This window comes from Cupressus sempervirens, chromosome 5, assembly GCF_028749045.1.
Source record: "Cupressus sempervirens isolate cs-2001-9-10 chromosome 5, ASM2874904v1, whole genome shotgun sequence".
Lineage (NCBI taxonomy): Eukaryota > Viridiplantae > Streptophyta > Pinopsida > Cupressales > Cupressaceae > Cupressus > Cupressus sempervirens.
Window position 1 is genome coordinate 625,239,710 of NC_143122.1, and position 24,647 is coordinate 625,264,356.

Sequence of the window (24,647 nt, forward strand, 5' to 3'; positions counted from 1 at the left end):
CTTTTACACTTTCATGGCTAAAAGACCTGCAAATCATGTGAAATGGTCTGCCTGGTACATTGATTTAGGTGCCTCTCATCATTTCACTCACCGCAGAGACTAGTTTACTAACTACCAACCTTATTCACACTGTTATTTTTGGTGGCAGAGAGGAGTACACGATTGTTGGCAAAGGCAACATTCAGATTCAGTGTGCTAGGAGGAATATCATATTCCTTGATGTGTACTACGTTCTAGGGATGGAACTAAATCTATTCTCGGTTAGTCAGTTCCTATGACATTCTCCACACTTGGCAATCACCTTCAATTCACATCAATGCACCATCACTGTCGAGCAACTTAGTCTACTGTTGCAGTGGGTCTTGAGGATCATGGTCTTTTCAGACTTACTGATTCTAGTGATTCTTAGGACTTAGCTATGGTTGCTCGGGGGGTCTTTTATCAACACACTTTGGCATCAGCGATATGGACACTTAAATGTGCATTATCTCTCACAGCTTGCTCAGGATGAGCTTGTTCTTGGATTGCCAGAGATTCAGACTCAACAGCTTGGAGTTTGTGATGCATGTCAAGCTAAGAAGCAACATCGCACACCTTTCACCATCGGTGATTCATGGCGAGCTTCTCAGGTACTTCAACTTGTTCATGCTGATACCTGTGGCCCTATGGCCACTCCTCCTGTTCTTGGGTCCAGGTATTTTCTGTTGTTTGTTGATGATTTTAGTAGAAAAATATGGGTGTATTTCCTTAAAAAGAAATTAGATGCATTTCCTGTCTTTCAAAAGTTTACACCTTTAGTTGAAAAAGAGTCTAAGAAATCTCTATTATTACTCTTAGATCAAACAATGGGGGGGAATTTTGCTCTAATGTTTTCTCTAGCTTCTTGGATGCACATGGCATCAAACGCTAGTTAACCACACCCCACATGCCACAACAGAACAGTGTAGTTGAACATTGGAACCAGACAATCACTGAGATGGCTCGATCCATGCTCAAACACAGACATGTTCCGAAGAAGTTTTGGGCAAAAGCAATTAACACTACAGTTTATCTATTGAACCGGTCACCCATAGTGACGGTCAAAGGTACAACTCTGGAAGAGGCCTGGTCAAGTTGCACGCCCAGAATCAATCACCTGAAGATTTTTAGCTCCCTTGCTTTTGTTTGGATCCCTGATGCATCACCCACCAAGTTGGATGCCAAGAGTCAGAAACTCATGCTTGTTGGATATAGCAGTCTTCATAAAGCCTACTGCCTGATCAATGTTGAGACATCTCATCTCATCTACAGTCGTAGCAATCTTTGATGAGCAGCAAGGACCTTTTATGCCTATTTCTCTTGTTCTTGATCCAACAAACCAGCCTATGAAGGCTCGTGATTTGGGAATTCGGCTTCCATTAGGTCCACCTGATGGGAGGGCTCCAATAGCTCTGCAGCTCCAGTTATACCAGTGATACCTGTACAGACACCTCTGACTTCTACAAGATCACCTCGCTTTGTAGATGCTTCACCTGAGTTTGATCCAAATTGTTCTGATGAGGAACCTGATCATCAAGCATCTCCTGATAGTACTGTTGGTCATTCTCTTATCCGGCCTAAGTGGTGGGCTAAGACACTTGTTCTTCTTCATGATGATGAGCTCATAAATGGGAGAACTGGTTGGAAAAAGAGCAAAACTACAAAGTTTGTTAACTTTGCTCTCATGGCCAACACTCAGTGTGTTTGAACCTCAAACATATTCCGAAGCTAAAGGAATTCTAGAGTGGGAACAGGCCATGACATCTGAACACCAGAGCCTGCTAAAGAACAACACCTAGCTCCTTTCTGATCTTCCACCAAGGAAGAAACCCATTGGTTGCAAATGGGTTTACAAAATCAAATACAAATTGGATGGTACTTTGGATTAGTACAAAGCTCGTTTAGTGGCGTAGGGCTTTTCTCAGCATCAGGGCATTGATTATGAGGAGACCTTTGCTCCTACTGCAAAGATGAGCACCATCAGATTAGTCCTAGCCATGGCAGAACAGTTTGGCTAGAAGGTCCATCAGATGGATGTCAAGAGTGCTTTCCTAAATGGTGATCTCCATGAAGAGGTCTACATGACACAACCTCTTGGTTTCAAGGTTGCTAGTAAAGACCATCAAGCTCTTACATTGGTAAAAGCTCTCTATGGCTTGAAACAAGCCCCTCAGGCATGGTACATAAAAATTGATAAGTACCTCAGTGATCAAGGCTTCAAGAGGAGTTCTTCAGACTCAAATCTATACATCAAGACTACTGCCAGTGACATCATCCTTCTGGTTATTTATGTGGATGATCTGATCATCACTGGCAGTTCGACATCTTTGATTTAGGGAATCAAACAAAATTTATGCCAGTCTTTTGATATGACTAACCTTGGGCTCATGCATTATTGCCTAGGTGTTGAAGTTTGACAACAGTCTTCTAGTATATTCATATCTCAATCTAGATATGCCAGGCCCCTGTTAGACAAATTCCGTATGCAAGATTGCAACCTTGCATCTACCCCTATGGAGAAAAGTCTCAAGTTATCAGCAAAGTCCGATTCTCCTTCCGTTGATGGTACTACATACACGCAACTAGTAGACAGCCTCATCTACCTCTCTCCTACTAGGCCTGATATCAACTTTGCAGTTTGCTATATTTCATGCTTTACGATAGCTTCTAAGGCTGATCATTGGATGGCAGCAAAGCGTGTGCTTTGTTATGTGAAGGGCACTTCAAATTATCAACTTTTGTACTCTCGAAGTTCTAATCCTAAACTCAGTGGATTCACAGATTCAGATCGGGCAAGCTCTGTTGATGATAAAAAGTCAACTTCTAGATATGTGTTCAATTTGGGATCTGATGCAGTCACATGGACCAGTAAGAAGCGACAGGCAGTTTCTCTCTCCTTTACAGGGGCCGAATACAGAAAGACTGTTAAGGTAGGATGTGAAGTTGTTTGGCTTTGTCGGATGCTTGGAGATATGCAAATGTCACCAATAGGACCGACTACTCTATTTGTTGATAACGAAGGCGTTATCAAATTAGCACGAAATCCAATCTTCCATGAACAAACCAAGCATGTGGATGTTCATTGTCATTACATACGACAGCTAGTTGAAGACGGGACTATAGATTTGCAACATGTTCCTACCACAGACCAGCCTGCAGAGATTCTCACGAAGCCTCTTGGTCTTGATAAGTTTGTCAAATTCAGAGTGCAGCTTGGTGTTCTAGATAGATTAACCATTAAGGGAGGGTATTACGATAATAGATAGTCATCTATTATTAGTTAATGGTTATCTATTGTAAATATTTACTTAACTTTAGTTTGCTTTCGCTTTTTTAGCTTTCTCTGTTAAAATAGAATATTTCTATTCTTTACGATCGTTTCCTAAAAAAACATCGTTTTATTCTTTTGTATAAATTGACCTTTCGGTCTCTGTTAATAACAAGCAAGTATTTTACCAATTACTTCTGTAATAAAAGGCAACACTAAAAAGTGTAAACTTAATCCTTACGAAAGGTGGTGACCCTCCCACCAATAAAGTACAAAGGAGGATTCATTCCAAATATTAAAGGGAATTTATCAATCATCACTCACCCATACCTTTGGTGAAGATTGTAGCTGTGATAGATATCTTTGTCTCTAATTTTAAGAAATAGAAATATAACAGTTATGATCTTTATGGTCATCTTCAGCTGGAGAAGACATTTGTAATAATATTTGAGATGATATTTAATAACATGTGTCATGTGAAGAGGCATGTGTATGGAAATATTAAGTGTTGAATATTGGGAAATATGAAGTCTTGTATTTGGAATTTGATGAGGCTTTCGTGTGTAATATGAAGAGCCTCAATTCAATCTAACATGTGAAGACGCATGCATATGGAAATACAAAGTGTTGAATATTGGGAAATATGAAAAGTCTTGTATTTGAAATTTGAAGAGACTTTCATGTATATGAAGAGCCTTAATTCAATTTATTTTAGTGATTACTTGGTGTTTTGTAATGCAGTAAGGTGAAAAGCTTTGTACTTGAACATTTCTATATCAATAAAAGAGATATTTTGCTGGTGTGGCTGGGTTTTTCCCTTCAAGTGGAAGGGTTTTCCTAGGATAATTTCTTGTGCCTTTTGTGCCTTCTTTCTCTATTTTCCTTAAGTTTATTTATCTACTTTTCTGGGCAAAACATTAACATAGTATCAAAGCCAAGTTTGGTAACAACAATATAGGAATGTTCCGAGTTTTTCAGAGTGCTATGTGTCAGATCCTACCTTGTGATTACCTCTGTAGTAAAAAAATTTCACATCTCATCATTGATGTTCATTCTTCATCGTACTGCTGCTCCATTATGTTTAGTGTTATATCTCTATTGTCTTGAGATTGCATCACTATCTTCTGTGTATTTGCACTGATAAACTCTTTGTAATGGCTGATGTCAGGAATATTTATTTGAATTAAAATCTGAGACCGTCATCGATACCTCCTTTGTCGCCATTTCATTTGGGGTTAGCGCTAGGAGTTGTTGGTGACGATTCCAATGACAGGATTTCGATAGGGGAGGATATCTTTTAAAAAGTGCTTGTGCCGACAGTCATTAGGGGATTTCGCAGTGAGATCTTGTGGTCATGTACTTATTAACAACCTTTCGTTCATTCTGTCTCAAAGGATTGTCCTGTACATAACAGGGAGGAAGTTGATAACAAATCTGAGTTCCTTCTTTCAGGTAGGTAGATTTGTTTATTATACCAGAGCTACAGCGACATCTATGGAAGAAATGGGCATTTCACATAGCAACTTTGATCGTCTTTTATCCTTTGAAACATCATGAAAGTTTGTGTAGTTCACCTTTGTCTAAATCCTTTTGATTGATGTGGAAGAGCACTTTTGAGCTATCTCAGTTTCAAAAGGGTGCAAGTATGTGAAAATGGTCAAAGATGTAGTCGTTCTTGTTATTACTCTTCACCACTTGAAACAGAATTCATCATGGTTGCTCGATCTGTAGTTTTTCTTAATATCCTTGAATATTGATATTGATTTGTTACTGGTAATAGTGTATGCTATGTAATAATTTTATGAAACTGCAAAAAGAGAATGATGGATTGCTATCAGCTCAGAGATAAATATTCTATATATTTCTTGTAGAGATCATGAATTATTTGAAAATAGTATGCTTTTAGCATTGATTTCTATATTTGATCTCTCCTAGTTGCAGGACTGATCGATGGGATAATGAGAGATTATTTGCAAAATTATGTAGAGTCTTGGACTGAATTCATAATACAGATAACTCAGAAAGTATCATCAGCTTTAAAGGGAGCTTATGTGACAGAGGGAGATGACTAACCCTTTGCAAGCTTATTGGAATCAACTATCTTTTTTGGTGATCAAAGTTGTCCCTGCTGAGAGGGAGTCTTTATTGAGAGAGAATCTCAGCTACTCTTACATGTTGTAAATACGTTCTTGTCTGGGAAAAGTTTGAGGTGAAAACCCTCACTCCATCCTCTGTAAGTAGGCATGGTGGAAATGCATTCTTCTCTAGGAGAAGTCTAAGGTGAAAGCCCTCGTTCCACCCTCTGCGAGTAGGTATGGCAAACCACCTTCTGCAAAAATAGCCATGTTACAAATGTATTCTTCTCTAGAAGAAGTCTAAGGTGAAAACCCTCGTTCCACCCTCTGCAAGTAGGTATAGTGGACCACCCTTCATAAATAGGCATGGTGGAAGTCATTTTATGTGCTAACTAAGGTGAATTATGTTATGCTGAGATAACATATTTTATGTGATGAGAATTTATTATCAACATCTTTGGTTGCAGCTGTGTACCTCTATACTAAAGATCTCTCCCTTGCTAAGAGGGAGTGTTGAAGATTGTAGCTGCGATAGAGATCTTTATCTCTGATTTTATGAAATAGAAATATGACAGTTATGATCGTTATGGTCATCTTCAGATGAAGAAGTTATTTGTAATAATATTTGAGATAATATTTAATAACATGTGTCATGCGAAGAGGCGTGCGTATGGAAATATGAAGTATTATTTAATAATATGCGAAGAGGCATGCATATGGAAATATAAAGTGTTGAATATTGGGAAATTTGAAAAGTCTTGTATTTGGAATTTGATGACACATTCGCATGTAACATGAAGAGTCTCAATTCAATCTATTTATGTGATTGATTAGTGTGTCATAATGCAATCAAGTGAAAAGCTTGGTACTTGAACATTTTTATGTCAATAAAAGAGATATTTTGCTAGTGTCATTGGGTGTTTTCCTTCAAGTGGAAGCGTTTTCCCAGGATAATTTATTGCGTCTTTTGTGCCTCCTTCCTCTATTTCTCTTTTAGTTATTTATCTAATATTCTGGGCAAAACATTAACAACCTTACGACATCAATCAAGGAAGATCGAACCACTAAGTAATAACACTCATCCGAGAGAGCAGCAATCGACATCCAACAAGAGAAAGGAGACTCGATATTTACAAGGTGCCTAGGAGTAATCCCAAAAAGGGGAACATTGCAATTGGTATGAGAGCTAAGACAAGATGACGTATGACAAGATTTAATGGACAGTCATAAGGATGTTTTATATAGTTATGAGAGTATTATAAGTGATCTAAATCATGAAGTTAGCAGTGGCTGATTGAAGCAAATTCAGAAGACATGTAAAGACATTGGAGAGCATATGAAGAAAGCATTATAAAAGTGAAATACAAACTAAAACAATTAGGAAGACAAGACTGTGATAGGTTTAGAAAAGCATTGCAATGTGAGGTGTACAATAAAAAGGGTAAGAAAAGGATAGCTGGTTGGAGGTCCCCGCCATACTCATTTGAATGTCAAGTTCATTGATATGTAGTTGTATGATACAGGTGACAGGAAAAGATAGCAGCCTGTATGAGTATGAAGCCAGTCGTCTCCTCATTCATGAAAAGGAAGACCATATAATGTATGAAAGAGACAAATGTTGTGGAGCCCAACAATGAAGAATTGTCGTTGCATTTGCATCTTCAAGGTATCAAGATATTCAAGGCAAAAATATAAACTAATTGCCTTTGTTGTGTATCATGGTGGGCCTTGCTTTTGTTGTAGTAATAAAGTTGTTGAAAGCTTTCATAACATTGTCCTTCTAGCCGGAAAAAAATGATAAACAAATGCATAACACGTGCAGAAAATACCACTTGAGACTTAAAATTCTTTAATTTATTTTGCATTTTTTATTTTTAAGTTTTGTTGGTCATCAACAGGTTGCAAGTTCTTCTTCTGCTGACAGAATTGGAGTACATACTCTTTTATCACCTAAGTGAGGCATAACTGGTTGGCTGCTAAAAAAGGCAAAAAACTTGGTTTATATTTACTGCAATTTGCATCTTCCATCACATAGGGAACACCACTACAAGGATGGGTCAATGAAGCATTAAAATGTAACCCCTAAGTGTACCACCTTGAATGAAATTATTGAAGATTTTGCTATGGGTTATGTTAGCGAGATACTTACACATGATGCACCTAGTAGCACTGCTTTGGGTTCAAATGATCTTGAATTTGAAGCAAATAATGATGATCATGATCGAACATAAATATCATTTTTAGTTGTCAATTTCGCAACTGTAGTGATTCTCATTTGAATCATGACCCTAAACATATATGATATATAGTATATGGCATATGGCATAATATTGAAATCACAAACAATCAAATGGCATTTGTCATTGATCAATGATGAAGTATTATACTATTATGTGTATTTAGCTTTAGAATTTTGCATATTTCTATAACTAATGTATATAATTATATGTGACATGTGTGTGTATACAAACATGTATGAATGTACCCAAGGGTAAAGTTGCCTGTACCCTCATAACAAGTTCTCATACATGTACCCATGCCCATACCAGTACCAGTAATTTAGTCATTTTCCTTTCACTTTTCACTACTCTGTTTATTAAAAGTTAACTGGAAGAATCTAGCAAACTTCAAAGGTTACAATTAAAAACGGCAATTTGGGAACATAAGACAAACTTCACTCAAACCTGTGAGGTAGCTAATATACATCCCAAAAAATAGATAGCATAATAAAGAATACATACCACTGATTACACCATCCTGCCCATAGTAACCTGTTGCAAAGTGGATATGATTCCTCGTCATACGGTTGAGGCCCTCCCTTTTTATTGACTCCAAATATTCCATGTAGGTCCCATGTATGCAGACTGCATTTTGTAAAAGCAAGGAGCAGCAAAATAAGGAGTTGAATAATTGAGAATGAACATAATAATTCACAGTATTTTGCATAGTCATCAGATCCTACTCAAGTATACCATATGTTATAGGTATTTTGAATTTTCTTGGTGAAAAGAAATCACAATTGCATTCCATAGGGCTTACAGGGCTTTTCTTAAGGTCTCATCCATAGGGAATGTGTTACTAGATTTGTGCAAAGAGTTTGCGTAAACAGAAATGAAAAAATTGTCTAAGCTTGCAGACAAAGTCATAAAGAAGCTGTCACGGTACTGTTCAATATTCAATTGTCCTAATCATCTCTTTCACCCTTTCAAATAGGATGCTCTTTTCTACCATATTATTTTAAAATAGATTTTTATCATATGTCAGAACCCTGATCTTATACAAAATAGTTCACTCAAATAAAATAGAGTCCAATTGTGCATAACCACAACACAAAACAGTGTCAGACAGCTTGAATGCAGACCTCTCCTCAAATTACCTAATAAGGCAGTCGGTAAAGCTTTGAAAGATTTAAGAAACAAGAAAAGCAAAACACAAAACTTTGGTAGAAATAAAGTGTGTTATCTTTAAAATTGCCTCTAGAGAAATAAGTGTAATAGAATCATACCTGGAACTTCTTCAGCTGAACGGACTTCTTCTAACAACTCCACCGAATTTATTGTCTGAGCCATAAAACAATAAATACAAATCAAAACATTTGAAATTAAGAAGTTAATGAAGAACATAAATATGACTAATGTTTACCAGTGTTAAAAGACTCTGGGTATTAAGTTGAACAATAGCAATACATCACAAAACATCAAAAACCTGGTAGAATTAAATCAAAAGCTGTAAAGAAAGTTGACAATTCAAGTATGATAAGAACCAATAAGAGACTAAGGTTAAATTATACCGCCAGGCTATGGCCTTGGTTTGCCCTGATCAATAGTTTGCCATTTTCTTGAAGCAATCCAAATCGTTGCTTATTGTCCCTCTTAACTGCCTGTAAGATCCATTGCCATCATACACATTAAAACCATATTAAAATAATAAAATAAACATAAATCCTAAAGTTTAACTCATTTATGTCAAATGGGATGAGTTGAGATGCTATGTCATTGGAATTTCCTATTACAAGTTTGTTTAATTGAGCAACTCTAAGCTACAACATCCAATGAAGGTGAGTAGGTGACTTTGTTGGAAGAGATACCCCAGTAATGGCATCTAGGCTAAGCTACAATACGAAGGGAATTTATGAATTTTGAAGAATAACAGTTAATACATGTCAAACAAAAATGTACAATATTCTACATAAACACAGCTGATGAATCCATCTCAACCAAATAAAACATTCCAGTGCTAATAGTTTGAGTAGAGAGAGAAAGAACCCTCCAAAGTTGTATGCATAAAAATGTAGTGCAAATAGCAAAAAGCATAGTTATCGAAAAACATGATGTACTCTAACTACAAAATGGAAAACAGAAAAAACTTGATCTAATCTCTATGAAGCTCCAAAATATAAGTTTGACATCCTCTAATCTCTAAACAATGGAGTCTTGAGGCCAAGTTGAGATCTAGTAAATCAATACGTCTTCAAACATAATGGCCAAACCACAACACGTAATAGCATCTATCATTCTTCAATTTTACTTAAGTCACCCAAAATGATAAGAAAAGTTTCTCTATGGTTGTCACTAGTTAAAAGAGAGTTAATATAATGCATATGCTTAATATGAATGCTTATTCACCTCTCTTAAATCATCAACAGAGTGAGCCTTGAGAGGCAGTCCCGCAAAAGTCTTTGTATTCAAACTTAACAAATCTTTTACTACCACATATCCATCACTTCTAACTTTCAATCCCAACTGAGGAGCCCTGTGTCGTAAAACACTTGATCTGTAAACATAACAAAGTATGAGCAAACCCTGCTGATTATGAAAGAGTAATCATAGAAAACTTCAGCTCCAAGACACAAAGAGCAACATTCTTGAGCAACAGCCAGATCAATAAATAAACTACATATGCATGACATAATCAATTTCAATTTCAATTAGCATTCTTTAACATCAATTACAGACTTCCAAAGGAAAATGAATTCTAAAACACATCCTAAAACTCCAAGTAGGAAGCATAAAACCCCAAAGAAACTGAATTCCAAAACCCAGCCTACAGAAGCTTGGAGGCCTCCAGAATTCTTAGAGAAGCAAAGGAAAGCATTCTTTTGGAGAAATCATCGTAAGTTCTTTACAGATATAATGTGGAAATAAGTCCAAAAAAAAGAAACAGAAAAAAAATCCAAATTCAGAGGAAAATTCAAGAAAACTCACAAGAGCAAAAGCAGAACTCCAAACAAGATTGATGATACAGCATTGTAAAATGAAATAAAAAAATAATCCATCCGGAAGGGAATTCAGCTGCAGGAATTGGAATAGACTGAATGAGGTGAATCTCAGAAAAACAGTCAATAATTCAAAAACAAAAGAATTATCTGGGTTATGGAGCTTATAGTCCTAAAAGAAGATAAAAAGAAGATAGAAAGAAGATACAAGCTTTAAAAAAGGAAATCTCAAAGGAGTTTTAACCAGCATTACAACAAAACCAGCCCCTGAGATAAAATGTATTTTATATCCTAATAAAACAGTAGGGAAAGAAACTAGCAGCTCTAGCCAAAATAAGTAATAAAAAAAGAGAATGAGCAGCTAAAAACTATCACAGCTTTTCTTGGCAGTGTAGGAATCAAAACCCCCAATAAGAAATATAACAAACTTCAGAGGAAGTGTTGTGAGAATGGACAAATGGAGCTAATATTTATTTTTATATGCAAAGATCTTTCATTACAGTTGAGGGTTTTCTGGTTTGGCCCTGTGGGGAGGTACAAAAAATGGAGAATCAGCAGTTAAAATGTCAACTCATATTGTCACCCAGCATTTGGCTAGTCCAGCTATGTAATCCTGCACAACAGTGTCTTTTCTGGCACATACATATGAATATTAAACTTTTGGTAAATAGTTTGTTGCTCAATTGTTTGCTGCATCTAGAGTCACTAACTCCAAGCAAGTATAGCCAAAAACCTATCCTAGTCTAAAATTAATAATATTAAACCATTATAGTTATTTTCTTTATGTTTTTTTAATTAACGCCTGGTAAACTTCTTAACATGATCAGTGACACTAGCATGACATGCCCTTTGGCTCCACAAAATGCTTGACTTGGAGCTATGAATTGGTGAGGCCACAGACAGACAAACTCAACGGTCCAGGGAAGGTACAAGGCCTGCAAGCACAGTAACCCAACAGGGGTTTGAACCTTGTCGCTGCTTTGCTGAATACTTAAAGCACGACACCATGCGTCCAAAGACAGCCATTAAACTAAATCACTATTTACATAGCCATATGATAATTTTAAAGTTAGTATTGAATAAGAGCAGATTGGGCACCATTTCTCTACAACTCACCCCCAATTTTTTTGCAACTCGCATCCAAATTTGTTTTTTAAAGTGATCGTTTTTGCCTATTTGGAGTCTTCTAGGTGTTTTACAAACCTTTGTTGTTTATTCACACCCAGATTCTGCAATTTTCTCTGGAAATCTGTCATTTTCTAAGCTTTTTTGTAACTAGGCCGCTTTTCTTTGAAACTCTAAATTTTTGTACTAGATCAAGATAATAAATTACAAATTCTTGGTGAGTTTTTTGAGAGCTCAACTAGGTTGTCTTGTTTTTTCTAGGTGCCTCGATTTTCGAGCCACCGGATCTAGAAACCAACAACATATTCCATTTGGATTTTTCGAGCTCTCTTCTGGGTAGCTCTTCTTCTGCTTTTTGCCTCAAAGTACATGCCTTCACAAATTTCCATGCTTGTTCACTGGAAAACATGCTATGGCATCTCTAACTAATATTTTGTTCGAGGGAAATCAGAAATTCAACGGTTGCAATTATGCCATGTGGAGACAGCAGATGCTAACCATCTTCAAATATTGCGACAGCGATAAGGTGGTTTTGGTTCACAGCAGTCTTCTCAGCAAAGGTCCTCTACTCCAACTTTGGACAGCTCCGGGAAAAAGAACATTCAATGCAACTATTGCCACAAGTATGGGCACATGAAGGTTGAATGTCGAAAGTGCTTAGCTGCCCTATCTAAGCAATCTGGTTCCCAGCCCATAGCAAAAAGTGCGGAGCAAACTGAGCAGACAAAATTTGTTTTTTACGGCTTTTGACAGCTTCATACTCTGGATAGATTAACCATTAAGGGAGGGTATTACGATAATAGATAGTTTCTATTATCTTTGTTTAGTATCTAATGGTTATCTATTGTATTCTCTTGTATATATTAGAAAGTTTCTAATATTTAGTTTCTTGTTTTTAGAATAGAATGTATCTATTCTTTACAATTGTTTCCTAAGGAAACATCGTTTAGTCGCTTGTATAAATTGATCTCTTGATCACTGTTAATATCAAGCAAATATTTTCCAATTACTTCATAATAGTGCGAGCAATCCGAGTCACCAAGCCCAGCAGACTTAGGCGAGTTCTTTTATCTCGATCAAGGCCATGGAATATGATATATAATTTCACATATATGTAATTATCATTTCAAGGATTATTTCATTTTGCCGAGTATTCCCAAGTCGTTGCCAAGTTGTAGACGAGTCGTAATTTGAGTTGGACTTGCCGAGTTCGAATTTGGAACTCTGCTTAAGATGTTTCTCGTGTGTTACAACTAAAATGAAGATTCAAATTTCCTCGTCTTTTACAAAAATTTGCTAAAGGAAAGCTCTTTGTTGTTTCTTTTGTTTATTTTTTCTTCTTCAATACACCCACCTACCTCTCACAAGTGCAAACCTAATTCACTTGTATCCATTTCCTCAATAGTTGATTGTTTTGGATAACTGCCTCAATTAAAAGCTTGCTAGTAAGCACAACCTTATATCATTTTTTTGCAAAAAAATCTTCCCATCTTGAGTCCCAAACACAACCTTATGCCAATTTGAAAACAAAATATCCCTAATCAACAAGGACGTCACAAAAATGCCACGAGGACAACCGCCCATCCTTAAGACATTGAGACATCTAGATGCCCCTACACTGTCTTAGACAGAAGATCACCCTCGTAGGGGTAACAAGAACTTATTGCATACAAACAAAAAGAAGGTATTCAACCCAAAATATATCGAGAAATCATAGCATTTTATTGATCACCATATACAAGAATTTATGACTAAGAAGAAGAAGGGGGCATAGGATGTCGATCGGTCTACAGTACAAGAGACGGGTTGCAACATGGAAGGTCCCAATTAAGTACATAGCTCTATAAAATTGTGCACTCCTCGCCTCCAACTTACTCTCAGCAACCATTTGAAGATCCAGGGCGAACTTCACCATCATTGCAACCTCTCAAAGTTCTTTTTCCTTCTCATCGACATCCTTCCTAACTCGAACTAGGCTAATCTCTAAAGTTTGTCTCTTAGTACCAGTCGCTGCCAACTACTGCTCAAATGAAGTTGTCTCTCTAGCCAATCTATCCTCAATAGCCACGTGTGTTGCCTTCTCGGCCTCTATCTACTGGGTACGCTGACTGCTCACTCCACTACCTCCAATCTGGTGGTTACCTCCTCTCGAGCTCTCTAATTATTCACCAATGCAACCTCATGTCCAATCGAAACATACTTTGAATGCCTCAAGGCTTAGTACCCCTCACGGAAAGCCTGCTCTGTTTGGCAGATAAGAGCCTGTACCTCACTCTCAGCCACTGTCATGGGGGCAGCCCATGTCTGCAACATCTTTGGCATCTCCTCAGCAAGCCATGACCCCTACTCAAAACATTTCGCAAAAGATATGGTACAATCCTGTCACACAAAGGTAAGTCCACAGTCACACCTCTCAAGGCCGAAGTCTTTGTGCTAGCCACTATCCAACATCCTCTGGTAACCAAGTCTCCCAAAGATGCCTCTACCTCATCTTCCTCCAACCGCATCCATGTCGCGACCAAGTGCACAACCATACCCCTCACCAGGATCTCATTTGCCTCATGCACTTCTGATTCGGTGACCAACTCTTCTATCTTGTCCTCCTTCTCCATAGGCAAGTGCGCAACCTATTTCCCACCTGGTGGGTTTATGGCCTCTATGTCCATTATTGTTGGAGATTCCCCTTGTCGTGGTGAAAGACTTGTTGCGTTGACTAGTTCTAAAAGTGACATCATGAACCATTGTTTAAGCCAAGAGCTCATGGTCACCTTCGATGGACCTACTGGAGATGGGAGATCATCTAAAAGCTCAATATCAATAGTGACTACAGCATCGGACCGTACTACCTCTAGCTGAACTTGGCCCTCTAGAATATCCTGGTTGCTCTATTGCTCTCTACCCATCACATTCCCCTTCCCAATCCTGCTACTCCAGACTCCTCTACCACCTCTGTCGCAGACACCTCAAAAGGTCCCACAGCAACCCCTTGTGTAGGTGGTGCCTCGCCCTCAACGGCCTCAGGTACTCCTGAAGGTGTGACAACCTCTGCTCCAAACACTGAGACAGACATGTATGTACTTGTCACCCTTGTGGAAGTCAAGTGTGTCGAGGACAATAGAAGAGGCAGTGCGAAATGAACTAATGGGGTAGCTTTCATCTACGTGGAATCTGCCATAGACTCATCCTTTGTTGTATCACTATCTTTTTGTCCCTATCACTATCAATGTCTTCGGGGTTGAATTCTTCTACTACTTGCCTATGCCTCTTTTGACTTGTCATCATCCCTCGAGTATCCAAATACCACTACTAGAAGATTGGAAGCTCATCGACTGCCAATTTGCTCTAGGGCACCAATTTCAACTCATCCACCAGAATTTGCCACAATGTAGCCTCCAGGAAATAAGCCAATGGTGTGGTGGGGCATGTAAAATGTGTGATGTTGCGGGATAATAAATTCGTACATCCTATCTACTAGCATAGATGCCTAGTCATATACAACTCCTTTCATGAGGCCATTCATATGAACTATCTGTTGTAAAGCAATATCTCAAGCCCGACTTGCTCCAACATCACCACAGACCCTCTGCAACAAATTCCTTTTGGATGCCTCGACCCTTGGTTGCCTTCACTATGGACTCTAACTCTACCACATGCATTAATGAACTCCAACATTCCTCAAGAATTTTTTCACCTCATCAGTTCCAAAGGGTTTCTTGCCACCACTTCCGGCAATCTAGTCGGTTAAGTCCTTGAAATGTAACGGTCTGATACGTAACATGTTCCTTTTGTTTCCCTCTTGCAATGGCAAAAATAATGTTACCAAACTTTCGATGCCACTTTCTCCCTAATTTGTACCATTGTGCACCGAACACCATGCTACTCCCATCTATCTCACATTTCCAACTGTCATCTCTAAGATGTCGTCCCTTCATTAAAATTGTTTCAAGAACTTCAATTGTCTCTCGGTTGTGCCCTAGCTCAAGGACCTAAGTTTGGGGTTCATAATGAATTTCAAAAATAATTTGATATAATGTTAATATATCAAATATCAATAACATTGGCATCATTTCAGTAAGCACTTTGGTGCTTTACTAATGTTTTTATAACATTATTCAAGTTCATTTGCCTTACACATTGTACAATGCTGACCAAAAGGTATTTGCCTTAAAACATAAACTTTGATGCATGTTTGAACATACAATATGATCCCTTTTTAAGTTTCAAATCCATGGAACTCCTTAGTCACATATAGTGACTAATAAATTTCAAATGTAATTAAATACAAATAGCATATAACGAATTAAAATACATTGAAGATTTAATTCAATTGACGAACCACTATCAACCTGATATTTTCCATGTTACTCTGCCATATCAAGTTCAAATTGACTGTGTATGTGAACTGATTATGTATCAAACTATCTTGTAAGTTATTCACAGTCACATAAGGTCATACCCATTTTCCATGTCATATCCATATCATCAATTAAACTCAAACTAAGATCATATCCATTATCCATAGTAAGTGTTATGTCATCAAGGACAAGAAAGTCAAGTAACAAAGACAACATTAAAAGGAAACCTCACCAATTAAAATCATAGGTGTGTGTCATGCTTCTAATCCTCATCTTTGGATTCAAAAAGTACACCCTTGCTCTAATTCAAAGAAATCTTCATAATGTCATTTAAGCAAAATGAAATGTCTTAGGATTACAAAACTTATGATGTTGAGCATTAGTACAAGAACTAGTATCAGAATAGAACAGCAGATGCTAATAACATTACAATTCAAAAGGGTTAAATTGTTATTTGTTGTTACCTGTTGTGAGGTTTTCACACCATTACCCCATTAGGAATAGGGACCACCACTTTTTGTTGTTGTTGTCATTGTTGTTAGTAGGTGTAGGGTTTAGATTAGATTGGCGACATTTTGAAGTCTTACAGGTCTCTTGAAATTGAAGTTTTGGAAGGGGAATCTTAAGGAAGGGTGGTATTTATAGCTGAAACCTCAAGTCAAACCTTCATTTCAAAGATTTTGAAGTATCCAAGTCGTAGGAAGGGAAAAGCAATTGATTTTCAAATTTGATTCAAGCACAAACAAAGACCATCAGATTTTGTTAAGTTTATAAGTCTAGTCAAGGAAGAGCTAGAGGTTTTACGAAGTTGGGTGACGATTATCTTGACTTAGCCATTAATGAAAATATTTATGCCAAACCCTTGTGCTCTCAAGTCAAACCTTCATTTCAAAGATTTTGAAGTATCCAAGTCGTAGGAAGGGAAAAGCAATTGATTTTCAAATTTGATTCAAGCACAAACAAAGACCACCAGATTTTGTTTAGTTTATAAGTCTAGTCAAGGAAGAGCTAAAGTTTTTACGAAGTTGGGTGAGGATTATCTTGACTTAGCCATTAATGAAAATATTTATGCCAAGCCCTTGTGCTCAATAAATTGAACTAAGTAAAGAATTAGAGGGCCCAAACTTAATCCATGTGAACCATCAAGATTTGATCCAATTTGTAAACATCATATTTGAACATGAGGAACAAGCCAAGTACTATGAAATGCATTGTATTTTGCCCCATATAGGGGTGATTTCCAAAAGTTCTAAGGGACTTTGCCCATTCCTTAAGCTATTTCTCAGTTGCATCCAAGTGTCCTTGCCACAAGATCATGGTAATTCCAACCTACCTTCATGGACTTGCCATGTGACCTTACAAGATACAACTTGATCTTGAGGGGCTTACCACATAAGTTTGTGAATTCTGATCTGACTTTGCCATACAAACTAGCAGATTTCAACTTGCTTTGCCTCAGAAGTCATTTATTTCTGAGCATGACCTTGAGGACTTGCCACATACCCCCATGATTTCCAATAATGATCATAGAGATCTTGTCAAATGTGAGTCAAATCCTTGGCGCCTTTCCACATGACCTTGTCAATTCTGACCTTGATATTATACCTTAGCCACATGACCTTGCTAAATCCGGAAGTCTTCATGAGATCTTGCCACACAAACAATGGATTTCCACAACTCCCAAAAAGGCCTACAATTTCGATGATAAGTGGCTAAGTTGGCTATGGGCAAAAATGAAACCATTTAGTGCTGATGTATAATCATTAATATGAATGCAAACCATTAGTTGACAAAGTCAGCCTGCTTATCATAATAAAGAGGTGCAAACTTAATTAATTTTGTTTTGTTTATTTAAGGCCAAGTCAAGCTACATGAAGAGATACACCCCCTTGGAATTATTGCAAATATAAGTTGTGTATTGAAATCATTTCAACATCCAACTCAAACTCAGTTACACGAGCTGGTCGAATTGGAACAACTGCAGATCGAATTCCTTCAACAAGTCAGCAAATTTAGCAAGACAAAATTGAGGGTTGGGGATATATCCAAGTGCAGATCAAATTCTGACTTGCTGGACATCAAAGAGGTAAACCAAAATATCAAAATAAGCACAGATTTTGTTATTAGAAATCAAAATTCCAAAGATAATTGAATTACAAAGCAGAAAATCAGACGTTTGTTAGCGCAAACCACTTCCAGATCTGAATTTTAGGCTCGGATTTTTATCACAAACTGCCAAGTAAGTAGAAACTTTTATGGCATTTCATGATTGATAGGGGCTGCAAATACATCTTAGATGAGGCATTCAAGTAAAAATCAAGTGATGGTCAAATTGTTTGAATCTTAAGTCTTCATTTCATTTGAACATGATCTAGTCATTACAATAGAAAATTCATAGCCCATTTAGAATTAAGGGATAGGTGTAATCATGAGTAAGATTATTATCACTAACATCACCTTTGATTTAAGATAAAATTAAAAAATCCAAATGTGTAATTGGTGATGTTGTATGGCAGGTTAGATATTGTGGGTATCACATCCCTCTTGTTTACCATCACTTTATCATTATTTGGGTTTGATACTATAGATTTTATATTCCATGCATTTCATTATAACAATGTTTATGTTTTGGTTTGTTATTACAGCTGTTCATATTTTGTGTACGTTATTGGAACAGTGGTCCAGAATTGTTAAAATGAAATGATATTAAGTTATGTTCTTAATCTTGTGTTCTGATGTGATTTACTACACATTTAATACGAACGAAGATGATTATGGACTAACTAATTTTCTTTGAGTGAGTGGTTGCAAGAGATGCTCTATTACGAAGTAATTGGCAAATATTTATTTGATATTAACAGAGAACGAGATGTCAATATATACAATAGAATAAAACGATGTTTCCTTAGGAAACGATCATAAAGAATAGAGACATTCTATTCTAACTAAAAGAAACCTAAAGAAGCTAACAGGTAACTACAGACTAATTAATATTAGAAACATTCTTATTTACAATAGATTACAAATAGATAGCCATTAACTAATTATGGAAGCGATAATCTATTTTCTATGAACTTTATTCAATGTCCATTCTTCGAGTGATGAGGGTTTTTTGAGTGGCACAGAACTTGTAATTTGTTTTGAGAAACTTAATAAGGGAACTGTCTTTTGGTGGATTGGGTTGTTTCCCTTGGTGAAGAGGGTTTTTCCAAGGATATATGTTGTGTATTCTGATCGTTTTGTAATTTGTAATTTTTTTGCTGCTATATTTATTTCTAGATCCTAAATATAACATGGTATCAAAATAATGCTGAGGAATTGATCCAGAACCAAAAGTATAGTTATACTCACAAGGTTTGGCGATATTGCCGAATGTGAAACTTGCCCAAAAAAATCATTAAAATCCTCTGTTGATTCGGCTGCTACAAACGGACTTTCTAATCAGAGTCGAATGCATTTAGAAATTTCCGTTTGCAGAGTTTGTAGGGTTTTGGCGTGCAGAAAAAACTATAAAACGCGGTTCGAACCCTCAAACAAAACACCATGCGAATGAATTTTCCTAAGCGGCGAATGAACCAAAACACCCTCTCTCGGCCCTTTGTCATGCGCAACGCGTTCTTTGGTCTTTGTCGTGCTCGGCAGTCGGCAACACCTGTGCTCTTTGTCGTGCTCAGCAGTCGGCAACGCCTGTGTAAAGCTACAACGATTTTTTTTTTCCATTCGTATAGTTTAGAACTCCAATTTTATATTACATATTATAAAGTATAAACTGCGATTCATTTTGTAATAAGCTTTTGACACGATTCAGTTTTTTTGAGATTCATTTTGTAATATGTAAAAACTTTTCTATAGTTTGACTTTGTATTTACATATTACCTAGTTTGTTTGTATTTTCTATAATTTTAACTTTTCAATATGTATTAATTTTATATTTTGTAATCAATTTAATTTTTTAATAATTCTTTGTAATCTATTTTGTAATAGTTAATTAAATATTAGATTTATTTTTTAAAATTGATTTAAAATAGTGATATATTAATTTTTAATTAACATAGTTCAGAAAACTTTTAAAATATTAGAGTCCATTAGATATATATTAATATGTCTATTTTGCTTTGTAAGTTTATAATTTTTATTATAATTTAATAAATAAATAGATATATTATATCATGTTTAATAAATTATAATTTTATATTTCAATTTTTAAATAATAGAATTATTAGTTTAAAAAGTTGACATTTAACATGCTTAATTTTCAATTAACATTTTTAAATTATTTATTGAATTATTTTGTTTTAAAGTTTGAAATAATAATATATTATTTTGTTTTTAATTCTATAGATTGTAATATGGCTCCCAACAAATCAACTTCAGAGGCGTGGAAACATGTGACTAAAAATGGTCCTAATAAAGCTCAGTGTAACTTGTGTCCAAAAGTTATTACTGGAAGTTTAACAAGGGTCATGGATCACCTGCTTGGTATTAAGGCAAGTAAAGGTGGAGGTGTTACTACATGTCCAGGTGCGACCCAAGAGCTTAGAGAGATTTTAGAGAAAGAGCATTCATCTTCTATTGCTCAAAAGATGAAGAATGCATAAAAAAAACAAAGAATTGAAAATGTGTCTAGATTCACATCCACTATACCTACATCTTCAAGTCTACCCCAAGTTGTAAAGCCAACAAAAGAGAGCGGAACTCTGAATAGCTTTTGGAAACCATGTGAGAAACAAGTAGTTGATGATTTACTAGCTGATTTATTCGATACTAGTGCAATTCCATTCAATGTAACTAGAAATCCACTTTATCGTGTTGTATTTCAAAACGCTGGAGAGTTTGGCAAAGGGTACATACCTCCTCCTTCTGAGGCTTTGAGAACAACTCTCTTAGAGAGGTCAAAAGATAGAGTGACTGATAAATTAGCTGTGGTCAAAGCCTCTTGGAAGGCAACAGGATGCACTATATTGAGTGATGGATGGTCAGATATCTATCAAAGACTATTGATTAATGTTTTAGTGTCTTGTCCTGAAGGTGTTGTATTCTTAAAGATTATTGACACTATGAATCATAAAAAAACTTCTGAATATATATTTCAGATATTAGAGGAAGCAATTCTTGAAGTAGGGGTTGCAAATGTGGTTCAAGTGGTTACTGATAGTGCAGCAAATTGTGTGGGAGTTGGCAAGCTGATTATAGAGAAGTACCCAGAAATTTATTGGAGTCCATGTGCAACTCATTGTTTGGATTTGTTGCTAAATGATTTGGCAAAATTCCCTTGGATACACGAAGTAATTCATAGAGGAAGAGAAGTTGTGAATTTCATACGAAATCATCGTCTCACATTGAGCCTTTACAAGCAACATGCATCTAGAGAGTTGTTGAGGCCTTGCGATACAAGATTTGCTTTATTTTATATCACTTTGAGAAGAGTGGTTGAAGAGAAAGCAACTTTAAGATTTGTAATTTGTTCCAATGAGTGGGAAAATTCAACTCTCTCAAAAAGTGGTAAGGGGAAGATCATAGAGCAAATTGTTTTAAATAGTAGCTTTTGGGAAAGTGGGGCAAAGGTTTTAAATATATGCGGTCCAATTGTCGATGTGCTCCGCATGGTTGATGGTGACACTGCTTGCCTTGGAATGCTTTATGAAAGCATGGACCATTGCAAGGAAGCAATTTAGAGAGCACTAAATAATGTGGACGCAGAGTACATAGAGATATGGGAGACTGTTGATTGAAGATGGAAAATGATGCACACTCCTTTACATGCAGCAGCTTGCTATTTGGAGCCTAAACTGTTTCACATTGATAGACAAAGTGATGCTAAAATTATGGCAGGGTTTTATGAAGCCATTAGTAGATTTGAACCAGATCCAACAATTGCATCTCTAATTAGAGAACAATGTTGGAAATACAGAAAAGCGGATGAGATGTTTGGAATAGGAGCAGCCAAATATGATATGACACGAAATGAGGTACCTGGTTATAGATGGTGGATGAGCTATGGGGCAGAAACTCCTGAACTTCAGCGATTTTCCATTTGAATTTTGAGTCAAGGAACAAGTTCATCAACTTGTGAGAGAAATTGGAGTTGCTTTGACTACATCCATTCCAAAAAGAGGAACAAGTCGTTGTCTGGAAAGTTGGGAGATCTTGCCTATGTTTGCAGCAATTTAAAATTGCTTATGAAGAAATCAACAAATGAGTCATCTTGACAACAACAGACTTTAGAAGACACAACACTACCACACACAAATGAGCTTGACTTTTTTGAGGAAGAATTGGGTAGTGATACTCATGATGATGCTACACCATCTAAGCCAAGTGCTCTTGATGACTTCGAGCTTTCTTGAAGCTATGAAGTCTTGACTTTTGATTGTACCTTTGCAATAAAATAATATCTTTGCTATTGTGATTTCACATGTTTCTTATGTTTTGTACTTAATAAATGTCTCATCAAGCTTATGAAGTTGTGAGATCTATTTAGCAATTTTTACTATTTTGATAAGATATATTACATACATCTAGAAAATAATTAAAATTGTATAAGGCAAATTTAATTCGAATTATTCCCCGAATTTTTACTCTTTCCCGAACTTCATTCGAATTTTATAGTTGCCGAACTCGAATTCAAATTCGAACCTTGTGACTTAGGTTATACTTTTTTATTTGCTCTGCCTTCAGTTAAAAGTTTGCAGCTATCATCTTGGTGAATGGTTTGAAAGTTGATATAGATTAGATGGCTCCTCAAACTTGTCTTAATGGAAGTTTAAGATTTTGATTGCACTTGAAGAAAGTGACCTTCAGTTCTAAAGAAGCTGAGAAAGGTTGATGGAAAAAGAATAAGATCATGGCCAAGAAGATTCTGATTGGTTTGGTTAAGGATCATTTGGTTCCCACTATCTCTAAGTTGAGTTCAACCAAAGAGATGTTTCAGAATTTGTAGGATTTGTATGAATTCAACAACACTAGCAGAGCTCTAGCCTTGAGGGAACAACCTCTGCATGTTAAAATAGCTACTAGTGAATCAGCAGTTTCATATTTTATAAGGATTACAGAGTTAAAGGATCAGCTTAGTGCAATTGGAGAATCATTTACAGATAAGGATTTCATCATGCTTGTCATGAATTGACTTCCCCACTCTTGGAAATCCTTTATTCAAAGTGTCAGTGGGATAGATGATCTTCCTAAATTTGATAGGTTAAGAGCTAATTACATTTGAGAAGAATGTAGTCTTCAAGTTAGAGGAAGTGGGCGTAAAAATCATCATAAAGATGATCATATACTTATTACGATAATCTAAGTTGCACGGGTACCTCCCCCCCCTCCGGACCACGTACCGGTTCGAACCAGTTCGTGGTTCTGGGCCGGTTCGACCTGGGTTCGTTTTTGGAGGCCTGGTTTTCCACATTACAGCATGTTTTAATTTAATTTATGTTGATACATCTTGGGTCTAGGTTGGTAGGCATTACAATGCCACAGTTTTTAGTGTTGAGTAATCCCTAGCTGTAAAACACTTTCTATTTGAATCAAAATGCTACTAAATTTGAGACACCCACAAGAGAAGATGCTCAACATGTGGCGACCACCATGACCAATTTCGAGGAATTTCAGGGCCTATTTGAGTAGCAATATGAATTTTTCAAACACTAAACAATAAACAACGTTTTATTGGGAAATGTTGCCCTGCAAAAGAAAGTTACGGTCACATGAATATGGTCAGGTGGGGCAGCTACTTACCACATTGTCTATCACTGTTTGGCTGATTATTTCTCCTCTAAGTATATTAAAAATTATATTAAAGAATATTGAATCTGGGACGTCAGACTGTGTTATCCAAAGGCCTCCATGAATGGTCTTTTTCCAGTTTACTGTTGTTGATCAGTGCTTGGGAGATTGTGCCCAAAGAGATTGAAGAATATTCAGCTGGTCAAAGGGATTTACCTTCTGCAAGCTAGACCTAATTAGTTTTTAACCACGTTCAATCGATTATGTTAATCATAATAAGAGTTTGGTAAATAAATTTATGAAAAGAAGAAATTTTTATTAAAACTTACTGTTGATCTGCATAAACTAATCAGATACAGTTATGAATTTTTTAAATGAAAGGGAAGAGATCTAGTCGCTAGGGGTTCCAATGATCACTGTGGTTTGCTACTATATTGTTTATGCTGTTTTAAAGTTTTTTGTTGTTCAAATGTGTTTATGCTACTATGCTACATTCTAATTCTAACTCATGCTTCGTAAAGATGTATATATATATATATATATATATTTTTTTTTTTTTTTTTAAATTTTACATGTTTTTGTACTAACGAACCCAAACGAACCCCAACCCCTTTTCAAAATTTTGTCGAACCAGCGAACCGGTTCTCATACCCGAACCCGGAACCGAATCGCGAACCGGCAACTTAGACGATAATAGATAAGCTTCTAGCATTAGTTAATGGTTATTTGTTTGTAATCTATTGTAAATATTAGAATGTTTCTAATATTTAGTTAGTTGTAGTTATTTGTTAACTTTCTTTAGCTTTCTTTTAGCTAGAATAGAACATCTCTGTTCTTTACGATCATTTCCTAAGGAAACATTGCTTTAT

The 24,647-nt window shown here is 36.4% G+C and overlaps 1 protein-coding gene across 1 annotated transcript in view; it reads right to left on the minus strand.

Moving 5' to 3' along the window:
• The window catches only part of LOC149557449 (uncharacterized), a 55,541-nt gene that overhangs the window by 7,979 nt on the left and 22,915 nt on the right, over positions 1-24,647 (minus strand). Inside the window, exons 2-5 of the mRNA XM_089832107.1 lie at positions 9,987-10,134; positions 9,152-9,241; positions 8,867-8,921; positions 8,103-8,225 (exon numbers count right to left, since the gene is read on the minus strand). Of these exons, the coding sequence (XP_089688233.1) occupies positions 8,103-8,225; positions 8,867-8,921; positions 9,152-9,241; positions 9,987-10,134 (416 nt within the window). The remainder of the gene's footprint in view (positions 1-8,102; positions 8,226-8,866; positions 8,922-9,151; positions 9,242-9,986; positions 10,135-24,647) is intronic.